Below are 18430 nucleotides of genomic sequence, written 5' to 3' on the forward strand. Positions count from 1 at the left end.
ACATGTTGGTCTTGGAATGTTGTTCCAGGACCGACTTTAGAATGTTGGTCCAGGACCGTCTTTACAATGTTGGTCCAGGACCCACATTGTCATGTTTGTCCAGGACCGTCATTATAATGTTGGTCCAGGACCGTCTTTACAATGTTGGTCCAGGACCCACATTGTCATGTTTGTCCAGGACCGTCATTACAATGTTGGTCCAGGACCGTCTTTACAATGTTGGTCCAGGACCCACATTGTCATGTTTGTCCAGGACCGTCTTTACAATGTTGGTCCAGGACCCACATTGTCATGTTTGTCCAGGACCGTCATTACAATGTTGGTCCAGGACCGTCTTTACAATGTTGGTCCAGGACCCACATTGTCATGTTTGTCCAGGACCGTCTTTACAATGTTGGTCCAGGACCCACATTGTCATGTTTGTCCAGGACCGTCATTACAATGTTGGTCCAGGACCCACATTATCATGTTTTTCCAGGATCGTCATTACAATGTTGGTCCAGGACCCAGGATTGTCATGTTTGTCCAGGATCCAGGATTGTCATGTTTGTCCAGGATCGTCATTACAATGTTGGTGCAGGACTCACATTGTCATGTTTGTCCAGGACCGTCATTACAATGTTGGTCCAGGTACGTCTTTACAATGTTGGTTCAGGATCCACATTGTCATATTTGTCCAGGACCGTCATTACAATGTTGGTCCAGGACCCACATTGTCATGTTTGTCCAAGATCGTCATTACAATGTTGGTCCAGCACCGTCTCTACAATGTTGGTCCAGGACCCACATTGTCATGTTGGTCCAGCACCGTCTCTACAATGTTGGTCCAGGACCCACATTGTCATGTTGGTCCAGGACCTTCTTTATAATGTTGGTCCAGGACCCACATTGTCATGTTTGTCCAGGATCATCATTACAATGTTGGCCCAGCACCGTCTTTACAATGTTGGTCCAGGACCCACATTGCCATGTTTGTCCAAGACTGTCTTTAGAATTTTGGTCCAGCACCGTTTTTACAATGTTAATCCTGGACCAACATCACCATGTTGATCCTGGACCAACATTGTAAAGACGGTCCTGGACCAAAATGGTGATGTCACTCCTGGAAAATGTACAGGGCAATTCCACGGAAAATTTACTTTTTGTCACATCCATAACGCCAGTGAAATGCCTTGGCATTTGTATGATGTGAATGATAAAAATTTTTGTGGAACCTTTAGCGAACCAAAAATTGTTATGTGGATAGGCTAGGGAACATACATTTATGCTACCAAATTAGCTTGCTAATAGGTAGGTTCAGCATGCAACTGAAGTGCCAAGCCGGTTTTATGTTAGTTCACCGTCTCTACAATGTTGGTCCAGGACCCACATTGTCATGTTGGTCCAGCACCGTCTCTACAATGTTGGTCCAGGACCCACATTGTCATGTTGGTCCAGGACCTTCTTTATAATGTTGGTCCAGGACCCACATTGTCATGTTTGTCCAGGATCATCATTACAATGTTGGCCCAGCACCGTCTTTACAATGTTGGTCCAGGACCCACATTGCCATGTTTGTCCAAGACTGTCTTTAGAACACATCATACACTGGCATTTGTATGATGTGAATGATAAAATTTTTTGTGCATTTTTTCTCATGTACATTCTTCAGCCAAAAATAGCATTTCATGTAATCATTCATATCATACCATACCATCACATTTTATTGGCGTTATGGATGTTACGAAAAAATTAAGTTTCCATGGAATTGCTCTAGAACAAATAAAAGTGACTGCTTTAGCCTATTACCAAGAAGGGACCCAATAGTTGAATTAGCTTTGAAGCTCATTTAGCAATCTTGTTGCTATGGTAATTTGTGCTAATGTTATCTGCTAGGCTAGGTAAAATACAAAAAATAGCTTGCTAATAGGAAATACAAATCTGTCAGTTGTCGTTAGACTGTTTTCCTTTTTTGCTACATTTCTGAGAAACTTGCCATGTTTAAACCTTTATACAATAAGCTGCAAAATATTTTTGTCTGCTTTGTTTATTCCAGGCCCATTATAGGGAAGTTTGTCCCTGTACATCACAGGGAAGTTGGTCAAGGTCCATCATAAGGAAGTTGGTCCAGGTCCATCACAGTGAAGCTGGTCCAGGTCAATCACAGAGAAGTTGCTTCATGTCCATCACAGGGAAGTTGGTCCAGGTCCATCATAAGGAAGTTGACCCAGGTCAATCACAGTGAAGCTGGTCCATCACAGGGAATTTGGTCCAGGTTCATCGCAGGGATGTTGGTCCAGGCTCATCAAAAGAAATTTGGTCCAGGTCCATCACAGGGAAGCTGGCCCTGGTCCATCATAAGAAATACCAATCTGCACACACTCTGCTTTGGTCTGGACCCAAATGGATGGTCAAGCGATACATCACTGTTTCAATTTAATTTTCTCCTCATTAATCTGTTTATACTATAATATAAGAGGGTGGGACATGGAACAGCAGTTTAAGAAAGATGTTTAGTACTGTAGGGGATTGACTTTTACCATGTTAAGCTATGGATACTGACTGAGTGTGGGTCGTTAAGGCCACTTATTTGGAAAAATATATTGAAATATATTTTAAGTGTCAAAATTGTTTTTTTCTGTCAATTTTGAATATGTACATATATTTCAAAATATATTGTGAAAATTGTGTATGGGGAACATTATATTAATGTGAACACTTACTGTTACAGCTATAAAAATGGCAGAATCATCGATATGCATGATGTTTCCATTCCATAACCGTGAGGTGGGCTACACGCTTCACAATGACAGCAAAGAGTTGTCATCAGTATGTGCTTTGTCCATCAGACAACGCAGCTTTCTGCGGCAAGACACGCATGCTGCTTGACTTGGTTCCACTTCCTATATACCACATAACGATAATACTGGAAATTTAAATGAAGGATCAATATTCGGTTTTCTTTTATTTAATTTTAAAATATCTGGTCCTCGGTCGGGTATATTTTATAATATTTTATAACATATCATTAATGGTACTTCCAAAAGGTTTTATTAGATAGATTGGGCTGGGTAATAAGTCTTAGTGAATGTCTGATAACAACTCTTTGCCGTCATTGTGAAGCGTGTAGCCCACCTCAAACATGGGACTGCCATGTGGCTCACACTGTCCACTCACTCCCTCCTTTTGATGGACATTACTAGGCAAGCTTCAAAGTGCCTCATAAACAAACCACAGTATATCGGTTTCTACTGTAAATCTGCAGTCAGCAAGTCCCCAAATAATGTATGCAAGATCAGCCACTGTTTCCAAATAGGAAATGTGACTCAACAGTTCAAAGATTACCCAAAAAGAAAAAGTTAAAGGCTATATTGGGTAAAGTTATACTGATGTCCCTGACTCTATAGCGATGTTAACTGTTCTTTTGTGACACATTATGTTACAATGTTCCAATAAATTGTGAATGCTATTCTATGTTGCCACTGTCATTCCACAATCTTCCCAAACTCTTTTGCAATCAATAAATATGATTCTCTGAGATTGTAAAATAACTAGATGTACCGCATAGCGGTACAAAATATGACCGCCGCTCAGTCCTGTACATCCGTTCCGCGAAAAGAAATCACACTTCAATTTGTCTCCATATTTTACTCCATCTCCCACTCTTGAAACTTTTGTGTATGCTTGTCTGGCATGCCTGAGTGTGTGTGTGCGGCTGCACAGAAAGTAGCCTACTGGTGCTGAAAAGGTGAATAGATTGTAGAATAGCCAAAGAAGATGTAGCATTGTTATAAAACCTTTAAAATCTCTAAACAATCACAAGTAGGGCAGTTCATCACAGTTCATCCATTGCAACTGGATTAATGAAAGGTCACTTACACCTGTAGGCTACATTGTATTTGGGAAAAGCAAAAGGTATCAGCATAATGTTATTTATTTATTTATTTATTTATAAACAAAAAACATCTCTGTCAGTTCCATGCCGTTTTCAACAGCTATCAAAAACAAAGGTCATTTTTGGATGGATGGATTTTTTGTGAATGTTTCTTCTTCTACATAAGATTTTAGTCATCTTTAGTTCATGTGATACTTTATTGTCAATGCACAAATTAAGTAACAGTAGTCTGAAACGTTATTGTTAATGCACAAATTAAGTAACAGTAGTCTGAAACGAAATGCTGTTTTACATCTAACCAGTGGTGCAAATAACTGACATGTCCAAATGGGCCTTGATGAAATGCGTCGCTAGACTGTTCATACACATTTTAACGGGCCAAAGTTGAAGAGCTGTTGTCCGTTATTGTTCGTGCAAATATAGGCTGATTCATGTTCCCTTGCATTGTGTAACTGAGGTCCATGGCTAGTCTGGCTTTCACCGACCAAGCTCAATCTTTTAAGAAATCTAAAAATAAATAGCGGGCAGATCAGGCTGGTTCAGGATCAGGCTGGATCAGGTTCACCCAGCCTAGTCCATAGGCACCCGATATTGTTTAATTTTCCGATTGAGATATCCACGCTCTGGCTATTCTAAATGCAAAAATGCATCAGGGAGTTATGACAAAACTCTAACAAACTAGATCCTAATAGAAAGCTGTTAGCTTCCCTAAGCTACAGGTAGGCTTATAAGGTAGGCCTATTTACAACATAAATTGTCATAAATAGGCTATGCTGGCGACAGAAATAAAATCTCTTTTGGAAACCAATGGCTCACGCCTTACAGTATCAAGCGGACTTAAACTGCCATATCGTGGCGAAAAGTTGTAATAAAATTCACGCAGCTCCATGAGTCAAGGAAAGCGCGAATGAAGTAATCACTTCTAAATGGGACCCACTACACAGTAGCTTAAGGTGTGTTGCTAAAGCAGCCATAATGAAATGAAGGTGTCATTGTTTGGATACTTAATAAACAGGCGTCTCAGTCTCACGCATGTATAGGCAAAACTGTATCAGACCGGTGTAACGTTGGTAAATCTTACATTGCACAGAATGATTTTTGTAGCATGTGCAACAAATGACAGTCGAAAGATACAATTACAGTGCTGCTTTCAATTTGCTTGGTATAACCGCATTTATAGTTTTCTACAAATGCAATCAATCAAATTGGCCTCCATCACTCAACCAACGCTAACGGTAACATACCTAGGTATTGATATTATAACATTAACGTACCTGCAGTAAAAACCAAGCATGTCCGATAAACATCCTCAGATTTATTTCGGCTTCAAGAAGAAATGGGAATTACATTTCATGTGGACATCGTCCTATCCTTATTAGACGTTCTCTGCGGTAAACAGTCCTTCTAGGAAGCGTCCATTGTTTTTCCAACCTACTTTTAACTTCCAACAAAATTACGTCTCACTGCAACGATGCGCCATCTAGTGGACAAACGACTACTTATCGCCAATACTGGAAATGCAGTCATGATGATGATGATGAATATTTATTTTGGCTTTCTTTTAATCCTACTGAATTTGTAATTATGTATCGGCCGTTCTAATACCGATAGTATGTGGGTGCCTGTGTGTGTGTGCATGTGTATATGTGTGCACCGCCATCTACAGGCCAATAAGTGTACAGTCACTAAATGTACACATAACCTAATTTTTTTTAGACCCCCCCCCATGGATGAAATTCTACGAAACTTGGCATACCCCCAGGGAATGCCAGGTCAATCATACACATAAAATTTGGTGCAGATCTGAACATCTTAACTGAAGATAGGGGTGATTAAAGCAGAATAATATTGCATTTTCATTTTTTACCGGGGGGGTGCAAATCACAAATGAGTGATTATGGGCCAGGTTGATGTGGGCCCTTGAGACCAACATACCATACCATAAAAGATTCTTCATCCTCAGTGCCACGGTTCAGGTAGTTATTTAGGAAAAACTTTTTTTGCGGTTCGGGGGGCCCAGAACGGGGGGGGAGTGGCCCCCGGGGACGAAACGAAATTTTTCCGTAAAAGTCTAGTGGGGCTACATACCCACCAAATTTCATGTGCCCCGGTGGTTCAGTGTCCCAGGTATCGTTGACCAAAAATTCAGGAAGTAGATGACGGGGGAAAAAAAAAAAAAAAAACTTTGACTATGACACATGTAGCCATGATTAAATTCTGCTCACTCACATTTATTATATTATCTGTAGGCCTATTCATTATTGAATGCTTACCTGGAATTATGTTTTTCCCTATCCTATTTTTAAAGCAGGTCTACCTGCAGGCATGTAATTGGGCTACAGGAATAGCATGTTTGAACGGGCACTGCACTAGTATTGACAAATATGACAAAAATATATATTTTTGACACATAAAATATAATTCAGTATATTTTTCCAAAAAAGTAGTCTTACCGACCCACACTCCGTCAGTCTCCATAGCTTAACATGGCAAAAGTCAATCCCCTACTAAACTCATGTTTCTTAAACTGCTGTTCCATGTCCCACCCCCTTAAATTATAGTATAAACAGAAGAATGAGGAGAAAATTAAATTGAAACAGTGATGTATCGCTTGTGTAGCAGACGTTGCTGCCATTGCACAAGGCTATTGACCATTCATTTGGGTCCAGACCAGAGCAGAGTGTGTGCAGACTGCAGAGTGCTATTTCTTATGATGGACCTGGGCCAGCTTCCCTGTGATGGACCTGGACCAACTTTCTTATGATGAGCCTGGACCAACATCCCTGTGATGGACCTGGACCAGCTTCACTGTGATGGACCAGGGTCAACTTCCTTATGATGGACCTGGACCAACTTCCCTGTGATTGACCTGGACCAGCTTCACTGTGATGGGCCTGGACCAGCTTCCTTATGATGGACCTGAACCAGCTTCACTGTGATGGACCTGGACCAGCTTCCCTGTGATGGACCTGAACCAACTTCCCTGTGATGTACCTGGACAAACTTCCTATGATGGACCTGGAATAAACAAAGCAGAAAAAATATTTTGCAGCTTATTGTATAAAGGATCTCTATTGCCTATTAGCAAGCTATTTTTTCTAACATTAGCACGAATTACCATGGCAACAAGATTGCTAAATGAGCTTCAAAGCTATATCAACTATTGGGTCTCTGGACCAAAATTCTAAAGATGGTCCCTGACCAACATCGTAAAGACGGTCCTGGGCCAACATTGTAAAGACAACATTGTAAAGTCTGTCCTGGACCAACATTGTAATGACGGTCCTGGACAAACATGGCAATGTGGGTCCTGGAACAACATTGTAATGACGGTCCTGGACAAACATGACAATATGGGTCCTGGACCAACATTGTAAAGACGGTCCTGGACAAACATGACAATGTGGGTCCTGGACCAACATTTAAAGACGGCCCTGAACCAACATTCTAAAGTCGGTCCTGGAACAACATTCTAATGGCTGTCCAAGACCAACATGGCAACATCGCTCCAGGACCATGTACAAACAAAAGCTACTGCTTTAGCCTATTACCAAGCTACATTAGTAGTCCAAAAGTGTGCTCCTTAGCCAGTGAACTAACATAACACCGGCTTGGCACTTGACATAGTTGCATGCTGCATCTACCTATTAGCAAGCTAATTTAGTAGCATAAATGTATGTTCCCTAGCCTAGTAACATAATAACAGCGGCACCAAGATTGCTAAATGAGCTTCAAAGCTACTTCAACTAGCCTACTGTATCCCCTCGAAAATAAGTTATTTAAAAGATGCATAGCCACTGAATTACCTATTAGGAAGCTAATGTATTACAGTAAATGTATGGTCCCTAGCCTGGCAGCTAACATTAGACAAACATGGAACCAATTCAGCTAAAATTAAAATAAAAAAAATCTAAGGTGCATATATTCAGATTCCACTCAGAATTATTTTATTTTACAACTAATTTACACACAAATATGCAAGGACCTACCTGTATTGAGATACAAGTTGTTGATCCACTGGTTGTTTCTGGAGGGAAATTTCAAAATGGCAATGGGAGAAGCAGAAGGCTCACATTGATGACATCACAAGGCTGTGATTGGTTAAAGAGTTGTTGGTCCAGGACCGTCATTAGAATGTTGGTCCAGGAACAACTCTTACTTGAACAAATCACGGTCACCTAAGAGCGACAGGTCTGTAGTCATTAAGCTCACTAGGGTGTGGCTTCTTAGGGACAGGGGTAAGACATGATGTCTTCCACAGTGTTGGAACTTGTCCAAGGCGTAGGCTCAAATTGAAGATGTGCTTCAGTGGCTCCCCCAGTTCAGCAGCACAGGCCTTGAGTAGCCTTGGACACAGTCTGTCAGGCCCCGCTGCTTTATTGCTGCACAATTTCTTAAGTTGGACTGACACTTGATCTGTTGTAATGGTGAGGGGTGTAAGGGGTGTAAGGGTTACACCAGTTATTATCAACTAATACCAACATGTGACACATATATTGATAAAGGGGTTAAAACTAGAAATTTGAGACCTCTAGCTGCTTGTGTGTTGCCAGGAGGCGGAGCCAAAGATAAAAATAAAAAGGATTTGTAGGGGTTGCTACAGTCAGTGAATATGTGAGGGTTGATTCCATTTCACACGTATATTTTGTGTCATCCAAAGATGTTACATGAGAGCTCGTGCCCAACATGGACTTTCGTGCACAGAGCTGGTTCCAAATGCTCCATGCGGCGCCATACTTGCTATGGCGTATGCTAACATGCCGAAGCTAATCTGCACGCTCTTGACCCCCTGGTAATTTAACTCCGATCTCATATTTACTAAGCTTAGGTTAATAGGTCATAGGTCAGACAGGCCTTTGTAGGGTCACACCAATTACTTCACAACATTAGCATATATAATGCATGGGATAAAAACAGACTTATCTGAGACTAATTTAAGCCTTGACCTTGCTGATTATAATTAGGGTGCAGTCAGTCAGTGGTCAGAACATATAGAACCAGTACAAGTGAAAGACAATTGTATATTTTTAAGTAATTATTAACATGGAAAAAAATCAGTGAGGGTCCTTTTCTATCAAAGATGCTTTAATGTACATTTTACATTGACACATGAAGGGGATAATGAAGTACTCAAGTCCCAAACAAGGATGACAATAGAATAGTAAAAAAGAAATTCGCTCTCAAAAACAATTGTAACCAGTTAGCGTTTTTAATGTGATTATGGATTTTTATAGTCTAAGAGCAAAAATAGCAGTATTGTTTAAGCTTATATGATGCACCAAAGTAAGTAGAAATGTGGGACATGTCTTAATTCATATTAATTGACATCTACAGGCTATAGGCTTTCAGAAAATATACGGTTTACGTGGTCAATTCAGCTGTCCCTTAACAGTGTAGGCCAGAATGTATCAACTGAACAATTTGTTTCCCGATCTACAATATGGAACTATGTACGCCTTATGATATACCAGAATAAGTAGGAAGGTGGGACATGTATTAATTAATATTAATTGACATCTAGAGGCTATGGGCTTTCAGAAAATATATGGTTTACGTGGTCAATTCAGCTGTCCCTTAACAGTGTAGGCCAAAATGTATCAACTGAACAATTTGTTTCTCGATCTACAATATGGGCCTATGTACGCCTTATGATACACCAAAGTACGTAGAAGGGTAGGACATGTCTTGATTCATATTAATTGACATCTAGAGGCTATGGGCTTTCAGAAAATATATAGCAACCAGTATAACAACTGCTTTTTTTTAGCATAACCCCCACTATATCTACCCTAGCAACACCATACCAAACTTCTCAGTTACCCTAGCAACAACCTAGCCACCACTACCATAGCAACCACTATATTTAGCATAGCAACCACCATATCAACCCTAGCAACCATCTCAATTACCCTAGCAACAATCTAGCAACCACTTTGATATTGTCAACCAACATGACTACCCTAGCAACCATCTTAATTACCCTACCAACAACCTAACAACTACTACCATAATGTCAACCTAGAAACCACCATAGCAACCATCTTAATTACCCTACCAACAATCTAACAACTACTACCATAATGTCAACCTAGCAACCACCATTGCAACCAACATGATTAACCTTGCAACCATCTCAATTACCCTAGCAACAATCTAGCAACCACTTTGATATTGTCAACCAACATGACTACCCTAGCAACCATCTCAATTACCCTAGCAACCACTTTATTTACCATAGCAACCACCATATCTACTCTAGCAACCTTCTTGGTTACCCTATCAACAACCTAGCAACCACCACTACAATGCCAACCTAGCAACCACTTTGATATTGTCAACCAACATGACTACCCTAGCAATCATCTCAATTACCCTAGCAACCAGCATAACAACCACTTAATTTAGCATGCAACCACCATATCTACCCTAGCAACCTTATCAGTTACCCTATTAACAACCTAGCAACCACCACTAAAATGCCAATCTAGCAACTACCATAGCAAACAACATGATTAACCTTGCAACTAGCATAGCAACTGTTTTTTTTAGCATAACCCCCACTATATCTACCCTAGCAACACCATAACAAACTTCTCAGTTACCCTAGCAACAACCTAGCCACCACTACCATAGCAACTGCTATATTTAGCATAGCAACCACCATATCAACCCTAGCAACCATCTCAATTACCCTAGCAACAATCTAGCAACCACTTTGATATTGTCAACCAATATGACTACCCTAGCAATCATCTTAATTGCCCTACCAACAACCTAACAACTACTACCATAATGTCAACCTAGCAAACACCATTGGAACTAACATGATTAACCTTGCAACCAGCATAGCAACTGTTTTGTTAGCATAACCCCCATTATATCTACCCTAGCAACACCATAACAAACTTCTCAGTTACCCTAGCAACAAGCTAGCCACCACTACTCTAGCAACCGCTATGTTTAGCATAGCAACCACCATATCGACCCTAGTAACCATCTCAATTACCCTAGCAACAATCTAGCAACCACTTTGATATTGTCAACCAACATGACTACCCTAGCAACCATCTCAATTACCCTAGCAACCACTTTATTTACCATAGCAACCACCATATCTACTCTAGCAACCTTCTTGGTTACCCTATCAACAACCTAGCAACCACCACTACAATGCCAACCTAGCAACCACTTTGATATTGTCAACCAACATGACTACCCTAGCAATCATCTCAATTACCCTAGCAACCAGCATAACAACCACTTAATTTAGCATGCAACCACCATATCTACCCTAGCAACCTTATCAGTTACCCTATTAACAACCTAGCAACCACCACTAAAATGCCAATCTAGCAACCACCATAGCAACCAACATAATTACCCTAGAAACATGCATAGCAACCACCATATATACCATAACACCATAGCAACCTTCTCAGTTACCCTAGCAATAACCTAACAACCGCTATGTTTAGCAAAATACCTGTAGAAAACCTCATATGTCTCTACTGGTGTAAAGGTCATTGATAATGAGTAGATTGCTGTCAATTGTCGTCTATACCGATTCTTTCACACAAACTCGCGTCACAGACCTACGTCACACACCACTTGGAGGTGCAAACAATCGGAGTTTTGGTTGATTTGACCATCAGCTAACTTCGAAACAGGTATTTTACTTTGGATAGACAATAGCAATACATCATAGGAGTGATTAACGTCAAAAAATCTAGACTGGAGAAACTCAACATTTGACACCTCCACCTGCTTAGTGTTCTAAAGATGTCAAATAGTCCGCTATAGCTACCAAATTCATAGCCAAAGAGCCAGAAGGAAAGACGCATGGATGGCTATAAAAGCTGTGCTTTCATTATACAACTAAACACGACAAATAACCCTTGAGCCAGCTCCTTACTATGTGATCTCAATGGCAATGCAGCGTTTGTTTGCACCTCCAAAAACATGGCGTACCTGGTTACCTTGCAAAAACGCCCACAAATACCCGTATGTTTGTGTGAAAGATATAACCACCCGCTGCAGTAGACCATAGGATGAGAGAATGTGTTCCACAACACAGCTGTAAATGGGAGCAAGGACTGAGGTGTCAAGGCCAGCATGCTTCAGCCCCTTCAGGAAGTGGACAAACAAGGTCTTGTTTACATGCTGGCTGTCTTGTTGTTTGTAGCAGGACACCCCTTTAACAGCTCCTTTGTGTAGGTGTGCGTTGGAGTTATATAATGAAATGAAATGCAACCTCTACATCAGGATATCAGGAGCAAGGATCTGTGAAAACATAAGTAGATGGGAGAAATTTAAGATATGTTTAGAAAAGTTTGCAGGACCATCCCTAAATAAAATATCAGGACACCTTTACAGATAATATACAGATAATGTATATTGGTGAGACAAGGGTAAAACTGTTGTGGGTAAATATTCAAATACTACAATAGGCCTACTATAAAATACAACTCTACAACTTCAGGTCTCAACACTGTAGTTTTGGAGGAATATCTGTAGTTCATATTCAGGAAAAACTGTATTTTGGACATTAAAAGCTGCATTGCACTACGTAGTACACTGCAGGAATGCAATATTTTGGATTGAGTGCAATATTTTGGAATGAATGCAATAGGCTATGTTGTATTGCTATATATTTCAGAAAAACGGTCGTAGGCCTATAGGATATAACAGTTTGTCCCATGAATTACCCAGACTCAAAGAACAGCTGATAATGTGAGACTGACAAGACTAGACAATTTAATGTCAAACAACATCACCTAATATGTTTATCAGGATTATAGCACAATCCTACTCATTTCGATAATTTAACCATAACGTGTCAACAATGATTTATTTACCTAATCACGTATTTGTCCACGACTTTTACTTACAAGCCTTTGAATTGTACTGAGAAATTGCACTAAATTCGCGCGATTCTAGGCTTTGTACACTATGAAGGAGTGTTGGTCAGATAAGTAGGCCTATATTTTGTTCCAAACAACAAAAAACAACACAATTATTAGGCTATTTACAAAATTGACGTCCCTAACTTTCTCCATGGCTCGCTCTATGCAGCGTTTCCGCTTTTTTGTGGTTGAGTGTGTCACGTGATAGATTCTGGGATCCTAATGTGTTCGTATCGGAGTATCAACCATGCGAATAGATGATAACAGCCTTCTGAACCTGCTAGAAGGTCGATGGCCCCTTCTAACCCATAACTATGAGGCTGATTACGAGTGATAACGCCCATACAATCGAGTGATAACGTTCGAAACTGTGTAAAACACAGTTTATTTGCTTCATAGTAGGCCTACTAAAGAATCTAGTAGAAAAAAAACATCATAATTACATAACATATGGCAGGGACGCATTTTTTTGTTTTAAATCTTAATGCTTTTAAATCTTAAATTTGTCTATGTATGTCGTGTCATCTCCACCACACTTTGTCATTTCCATCACAACACATAATTTAAGTTAAACATGTAAAAATAATACAACATACAACATTTCTGGAAAATTAATCAATTGAATATTTTGGCTGATATGTGTAATATTTAATAAAATACATTTGGAACAGTAGATGTTATTTTTGCTTGAAAACACACGTTTTGTTGTGTTTTGGAAACATGTGATTGGGCAGTCGTGGCCTTCTGGTTAGGGCTTCAGACTTGTAACCGGAGGATTGCTGGTTCGAACTCTGATGTGCCCTTGAGCAAGGCACCTAACCCCTCACTGCTCCCCGAGCGTGGCTGTAGCAGGCAGCTCACTGCATCGGGATTAGTGTGTGCTTCACTTCACTGTGTGTTCACTGTGTACTGAGTGTGTTTCACTAATTCACGGATTGGGATAAATGCAGAGACCAAATTTCCCTCACGGGATGAAAAGAGTAGGCTATATATACTTATATACTTATACTGGAAATGACAGTTAGACTTTTGGAATAAAATGTCAAAAATATATACTAAAAGATGTTACATTTTCTGAAAATTACCAGGTCAAAGAGTACCATAGTTGAATAACCCTGCAGCAATAGCATATGTCTTATATTAACGTCAATTCCAGTTTTGTTAACACGGATAGGAAGCCAAGTTGTAGCTCCGAACTTACTGACAATAGCCTAATCATGAACAATGGCAACGTACTCTGATAGGTCTGCCTATATAGATAGAGAAGAAGAGACTGTCTGACTGACTTTTGTGCAAAAAAGTGAAATAATACTGTTCATAATATTTTTCCGCTCAGGACCAGATGGCTGTGTGACATGTTTTCAGTTCTGTGCAAGGAACCACCATCACGGTAAGTGATAACTTACTTGTCCACCATTTACTAGTGTCACAATGTAGCCAACGTGTAGCCTATATTATTATAAGTTATAGGGATATTTTGTAAGCATTTATTTACCAATGAGAATAGCCTAGCCTAATGTTATCCCTTTGCATCTCTCCACAGGGATACAAAGGCTAGGGTTGAGTGATGTTTTTGTATCAAAGAAGGGATGACACCTTAGACTTATTTTATGTGGCATTTTCAAAATGTGTTGGTAGGCTACTCATCACACATGTGTCAGATGAAAGAGCCTTTTCTCAGCTTTTAATCGGTGCTAGCTAGCTACTATTTGCTGTGATAAACAGTTCGCGAGAAAAATAACTAATTATTAAATTAGAGATTTAATAACTATTATCTGCGCCCATCTCCACATCCATTCGTCTCGGTGGAATATCGTAGGTGTAATGTCCATTTTAATGTCCAAGTTCCATGGGCCGCGAACAATGTAGAGCCAGATTGGATTAACGCACCTCTTTGTTTACGTTGCAAGAATAATTTATTGTCCGTGTACAAAACATAATCATGAATGAAAGGTCGTTGTAAATTAGTCCATAGATATGATCTTAACGAAAATCTGTTTCTTAAGTGTTAGTAAACTAGAGAGTGGTAAAAACAGTGTGATTCACCCCACTCCCATTATCCGTCGGCCTCAAACTTTCAAACTAATACCTGTTCCCGACGTCATATACCCTTTGCCCCCTCGTGTCACATCAAAGATGGCAGGCCACAACATCAAGCAGGGAAATGTAGTTTAAAACCATTCCATGTTACAAAACCAAATAATAATTTTCAATAATTACGAAATTGCTATAACAGTAGGCCTACACACTCGCAACACATGACAAACCATATATCAGAATAAACAGCAGACCTTACCGAACAAAAAGGTGTAGGCTAAATTGTTCCAGAGTAATCCGATTTTGAAATAAATTGTAGCAAAATTCAACATGGTCTTTCGGCTTTAAGCATTTCTTAGAACTGAGCTGTGCTTACATTGCCTAGATATCTGTAAATATAACAATCAGAGAATATACAGGCAGCTCACGGTTAAGAGTTTGTCAATGTAGCCTTAATGATTTATTTTCACAAAATGCTAAGCAGGCATGTATTTAAGTTTTAAACGTGCATTTAAATTTAACTGAGCTGTGCCTAAATGGGTCAATGCATGATTTCATAACAGACCAAATAGAAAATAAATGCTAAATGTTAAATATAGCCTACATAAAATCCGATTATGTAGGCTACACAGTATAGTTAGATCAAGTTGGACAGTAGCACATTTTCATTTTATATATCTATAGTGGTTGGTGAAAGAGTTGAGTGTTTTTTTTTTCGGGAGGGGGGGGGGGGGGAGTGGTTAGTAGGTAGTGTCCCCACCAAAGCTCAGAACAAACCTACACCGTTGCCTCAGAATATTAATAAACTGTCGTTCTGTGCACCTGAACATTCCATGTCGCATGTCTCCCTTGCTAGAAGGGCTGACAGTGATGGTATAGGAATGATGCATGTAATATAGCCCATTCAACTACTTGTTGTTTTGTTTTAACTTTTCCTAAAGGAATAAATGTGATAAGCCAGTTTTGGTCTCAGTCCCTTCACCGTCTGAGTAGTTATATATTACTAATATATTAATAAAGCTTAACCAACTTTATTATAAGGGTCCCCCATGATAGTTATATATTACTAATATATTAATTAAGCTTAACCAACTTTATTATAAGGGGCTCCACACTGATAGCTATTACTAATATATTAATTAAGCTTAACCAACTTTATTATAAGGGTCCCCCATACTGATAGTTATATTTTACTTATATATTAATTAAGCTGAACCAACTTTATTATAAGGGGCCCCACGCTTATAGCTATATACTACTAATATATTAATTAAGCTTAACCAACTTTATTGCAAGCGGTTCCGGCGCTGGCAGCATGTCAAGGTAGCTCCGTGTTTTTTTCTTGAATTTCCCCTTGGGGATCAATAAAGTATCTATCTGTCTATCTATCTAAGGGTCCTATGGAGAACGGTTCATATTGGGATAGGCAGAAGCACAGTTTAATAACAATTAGTTAAATAATAATAAGTCATTAACTTTTCTATTAACAATGGTTTGCAAATAAACATTTAACATTTAAATGATGCAAGAAATAACTGTTAATTAGTGCCAAAAAGACATTTAGTCTAATTTTAAGTAGAAATTACTTAAAATATGTTTTAACATAGCTAAATATTTTGAGTTAATCAGTTTCATCAAATATTTTGAGTTCATTGAACCTGTTGGGGTTTACAGTGCATTCCATCCTACGAATTTAATAAAAAGTACTAAATCATGCATAATTAAACAATAACTCAATTTAGGCTACTTGGCTACGCAAAAAGGTTTCTATAGGCTACAGCACAACCCCTATTCAATTAATGGCTGCCTTGTCTCGCAATAAACAGCGGCGCTTGTTTCACTTCAATGTCACAATCCCGACACTTTTTCAACTGCATGAAACATAACCGTGAACCATCAAATATCTCCCAGATTTCAGTGCCCATCAGTCTAAGCATTTAGCAATATAATCAAACAGTTCAAAAGTAAATTAAATCCCAAACTAAACCGAAAATGTTATGCTTTTGATAGCCTACCAGTATGCCGCTCCAAACGAAACGCATGTCTAAATGCAGGTTAGAAATTAAAAAAAAGCCTGCCTCGAATAGCCTACCAGCTTGCCTTAAATAAAGATGCTGTGCTTTGCAAAAGACCCCAGCCATAATTTGAGGATTTACACTAAGCAAGTAGCCTGGATTATTTTATGGTGGTTGTTAGTAGACAAATTGGCTTCAGATATCGAAAAGAGTGAATATGAGATTGTGCAGTCTTACACTGTAGATGTTAGTGATGTGATGCTGTGAATGGGGAGTTTTACATAGTTAGCGCAATCCCTATAGGTTATTATTTATTTAGCGTACCTATATTAAAAGTGCGTTTCCTTATCAAAAGTGAGGACGACGACGGACATCTCTTCAGCACTGCGAGGGACATATCCCCCACGTCCCCCGTGCCTCCTGCGCCCTTGGGTTGACCCCTCTGCATCAGTGGAGTTTTGCCCCCTCCCAGGGGAACATGCAAGCCCAAACTTGGCTGTGCAGCAGATCATCCTCGAACATGCCTGGTAAACCTCTGGATTTCGCATGCCATAGACTAGAGGGTTGATGCAAGGCGGCACAAGAAGGAGCACCACGAGTGCAATGTGGAGACTGCCAGCCGTTGGTGAAGGAGACCGGACGGGACACGCGTCGGATACCATGGACACAGCGCCCTCCAGCTCCCAGATGACGTCCGAGATGATCTTGGCGAAGAAGGGTAGCAGCTGGAGCAGCAACATTGCGCAGTAGAAGAGCCCGGTGTTGCGCGCCCGTCTGTTCACCTGTTGGAACGGTTGCAACGCGTTGCTCGCGTCCTGGTACATACGCAGGTAGGAGAATGCGTAGCTCAGCAGACAAGCTATAGTCACGGTGAAAACCGACAGCTTCCGAAAAACAGCCAGTGCCCGAGGGTTGCCCAAGGAGGTTTCCAGCGTGTCCGGCTCACACAAGAGTCCGAAAGTGCTGTGCCGCGCGGACGGGGTATCCTGGTCTCGCCCGAGATGCAGAAGGATGATAGTGACAGACGCCACACATAGAGACAGCAGCCAGTTGGTCCCCACAATGACACACATGCGACGAAAGGTGAGGATTCTCACGTAGTGGATGACCTGACACACATATAAATAGCGTTCCATGGCCATGCAAGTGATGGTAAGAAGTGAGCAGAAAATGCAGACTGTGTTCAGGAAATACTGGATAAAACACCAGTTCCCTAAAGGCAACGTGGTCCTCTGAAACAGACAGTAGGTTACTGTAGGACCTTGTGTGATGATGAGAAGAACGTCACACAAAATAAGATTCTTTAACAAAACAAAACGCGGGGTCCAGGTGAGATCTTTCGACTGCTTAAGTCCAAAAAGTGTGCATCCATTGACAGTTATAGCGACTATGACAAGAAGCACTGTAGTCCACAGAAGTGCTTGTACTGTTATTTCCGACGGCAGCATCACACCGAAGATGCACTCTCCGACCTCCTCCGTTGTTATTTCCGTGGTGTTTTTAAATCCGCGCGTTGCCATCATGACACTTTTGCCAACTCTGATTAGGTCTTCCTGCTGGACTGCAAGGATTTTCTGAAGGCAGGGTCCCACAGTCGACAT

At 40.3% G+C, this 18430-nt stretch overlaps 1 protein-coding gene across 1 annotated transcript; it reads right to left on the minus strand.

The window, feature by feature from the left end:
- Positions 1-6754: 6754 nt before the first annotated feature.
- On the minus strand, positions 6755-18430 carry LOC143115309 (olfactory receptor 11H6-like). The gene is made up of 2 exons (XM_076277280.1): positions 17354-18430; positions 6755-6892 (listed from the first exon to the last, which is right to left on the minus strand). The coding sequence occupies exons 1-2, from the start codon at positions 18428-18430 to the stop codon at positions 6755-6757; spliced, it is 1215 nt and encodes a 404-aa protein (XP_076133395.1).

The sequence above is a fragment of the Alosa pseudoharengus genome, unplaced genomic scaffold (genome assembly GCF_046254945.1).
Source record: "Alosa pseudoharengus isolate Yale_2024_CS ecotype anadromous, Long Island Sound unplaced genomic scaffold, YU_APseudo_1.1 YU_APseudo_1.1_scf_9, whole genome shotgun sequence".
In the NCBI taxonomy this organism is placed as follows: Eukaryota; Metazoa; Chordata; class Actinopteri; order Clupeiformes; family Clupeidae; genus Alosa; species Alosa pseudoharengus.

What these genes read in the sequence shown, in the direction of transcription:
- LOC143115309 (XM_076277280.1), bottom strand. Translation starts at nt 18,430, where the DNA reads ATGTCGACTGTGGGACCCTGCCTTCAGAAAATCCTTGCAGTCCAGCAG. An exon ending in GAAATCCAGAGGTTTACCAG is followed by an intron (nt 6,893 to 17,353) that starts GCATGTTCGAGG and finishes TGTTTATTCCAG; the next exon opens with GTCCATCATAGGAAGTTTGT.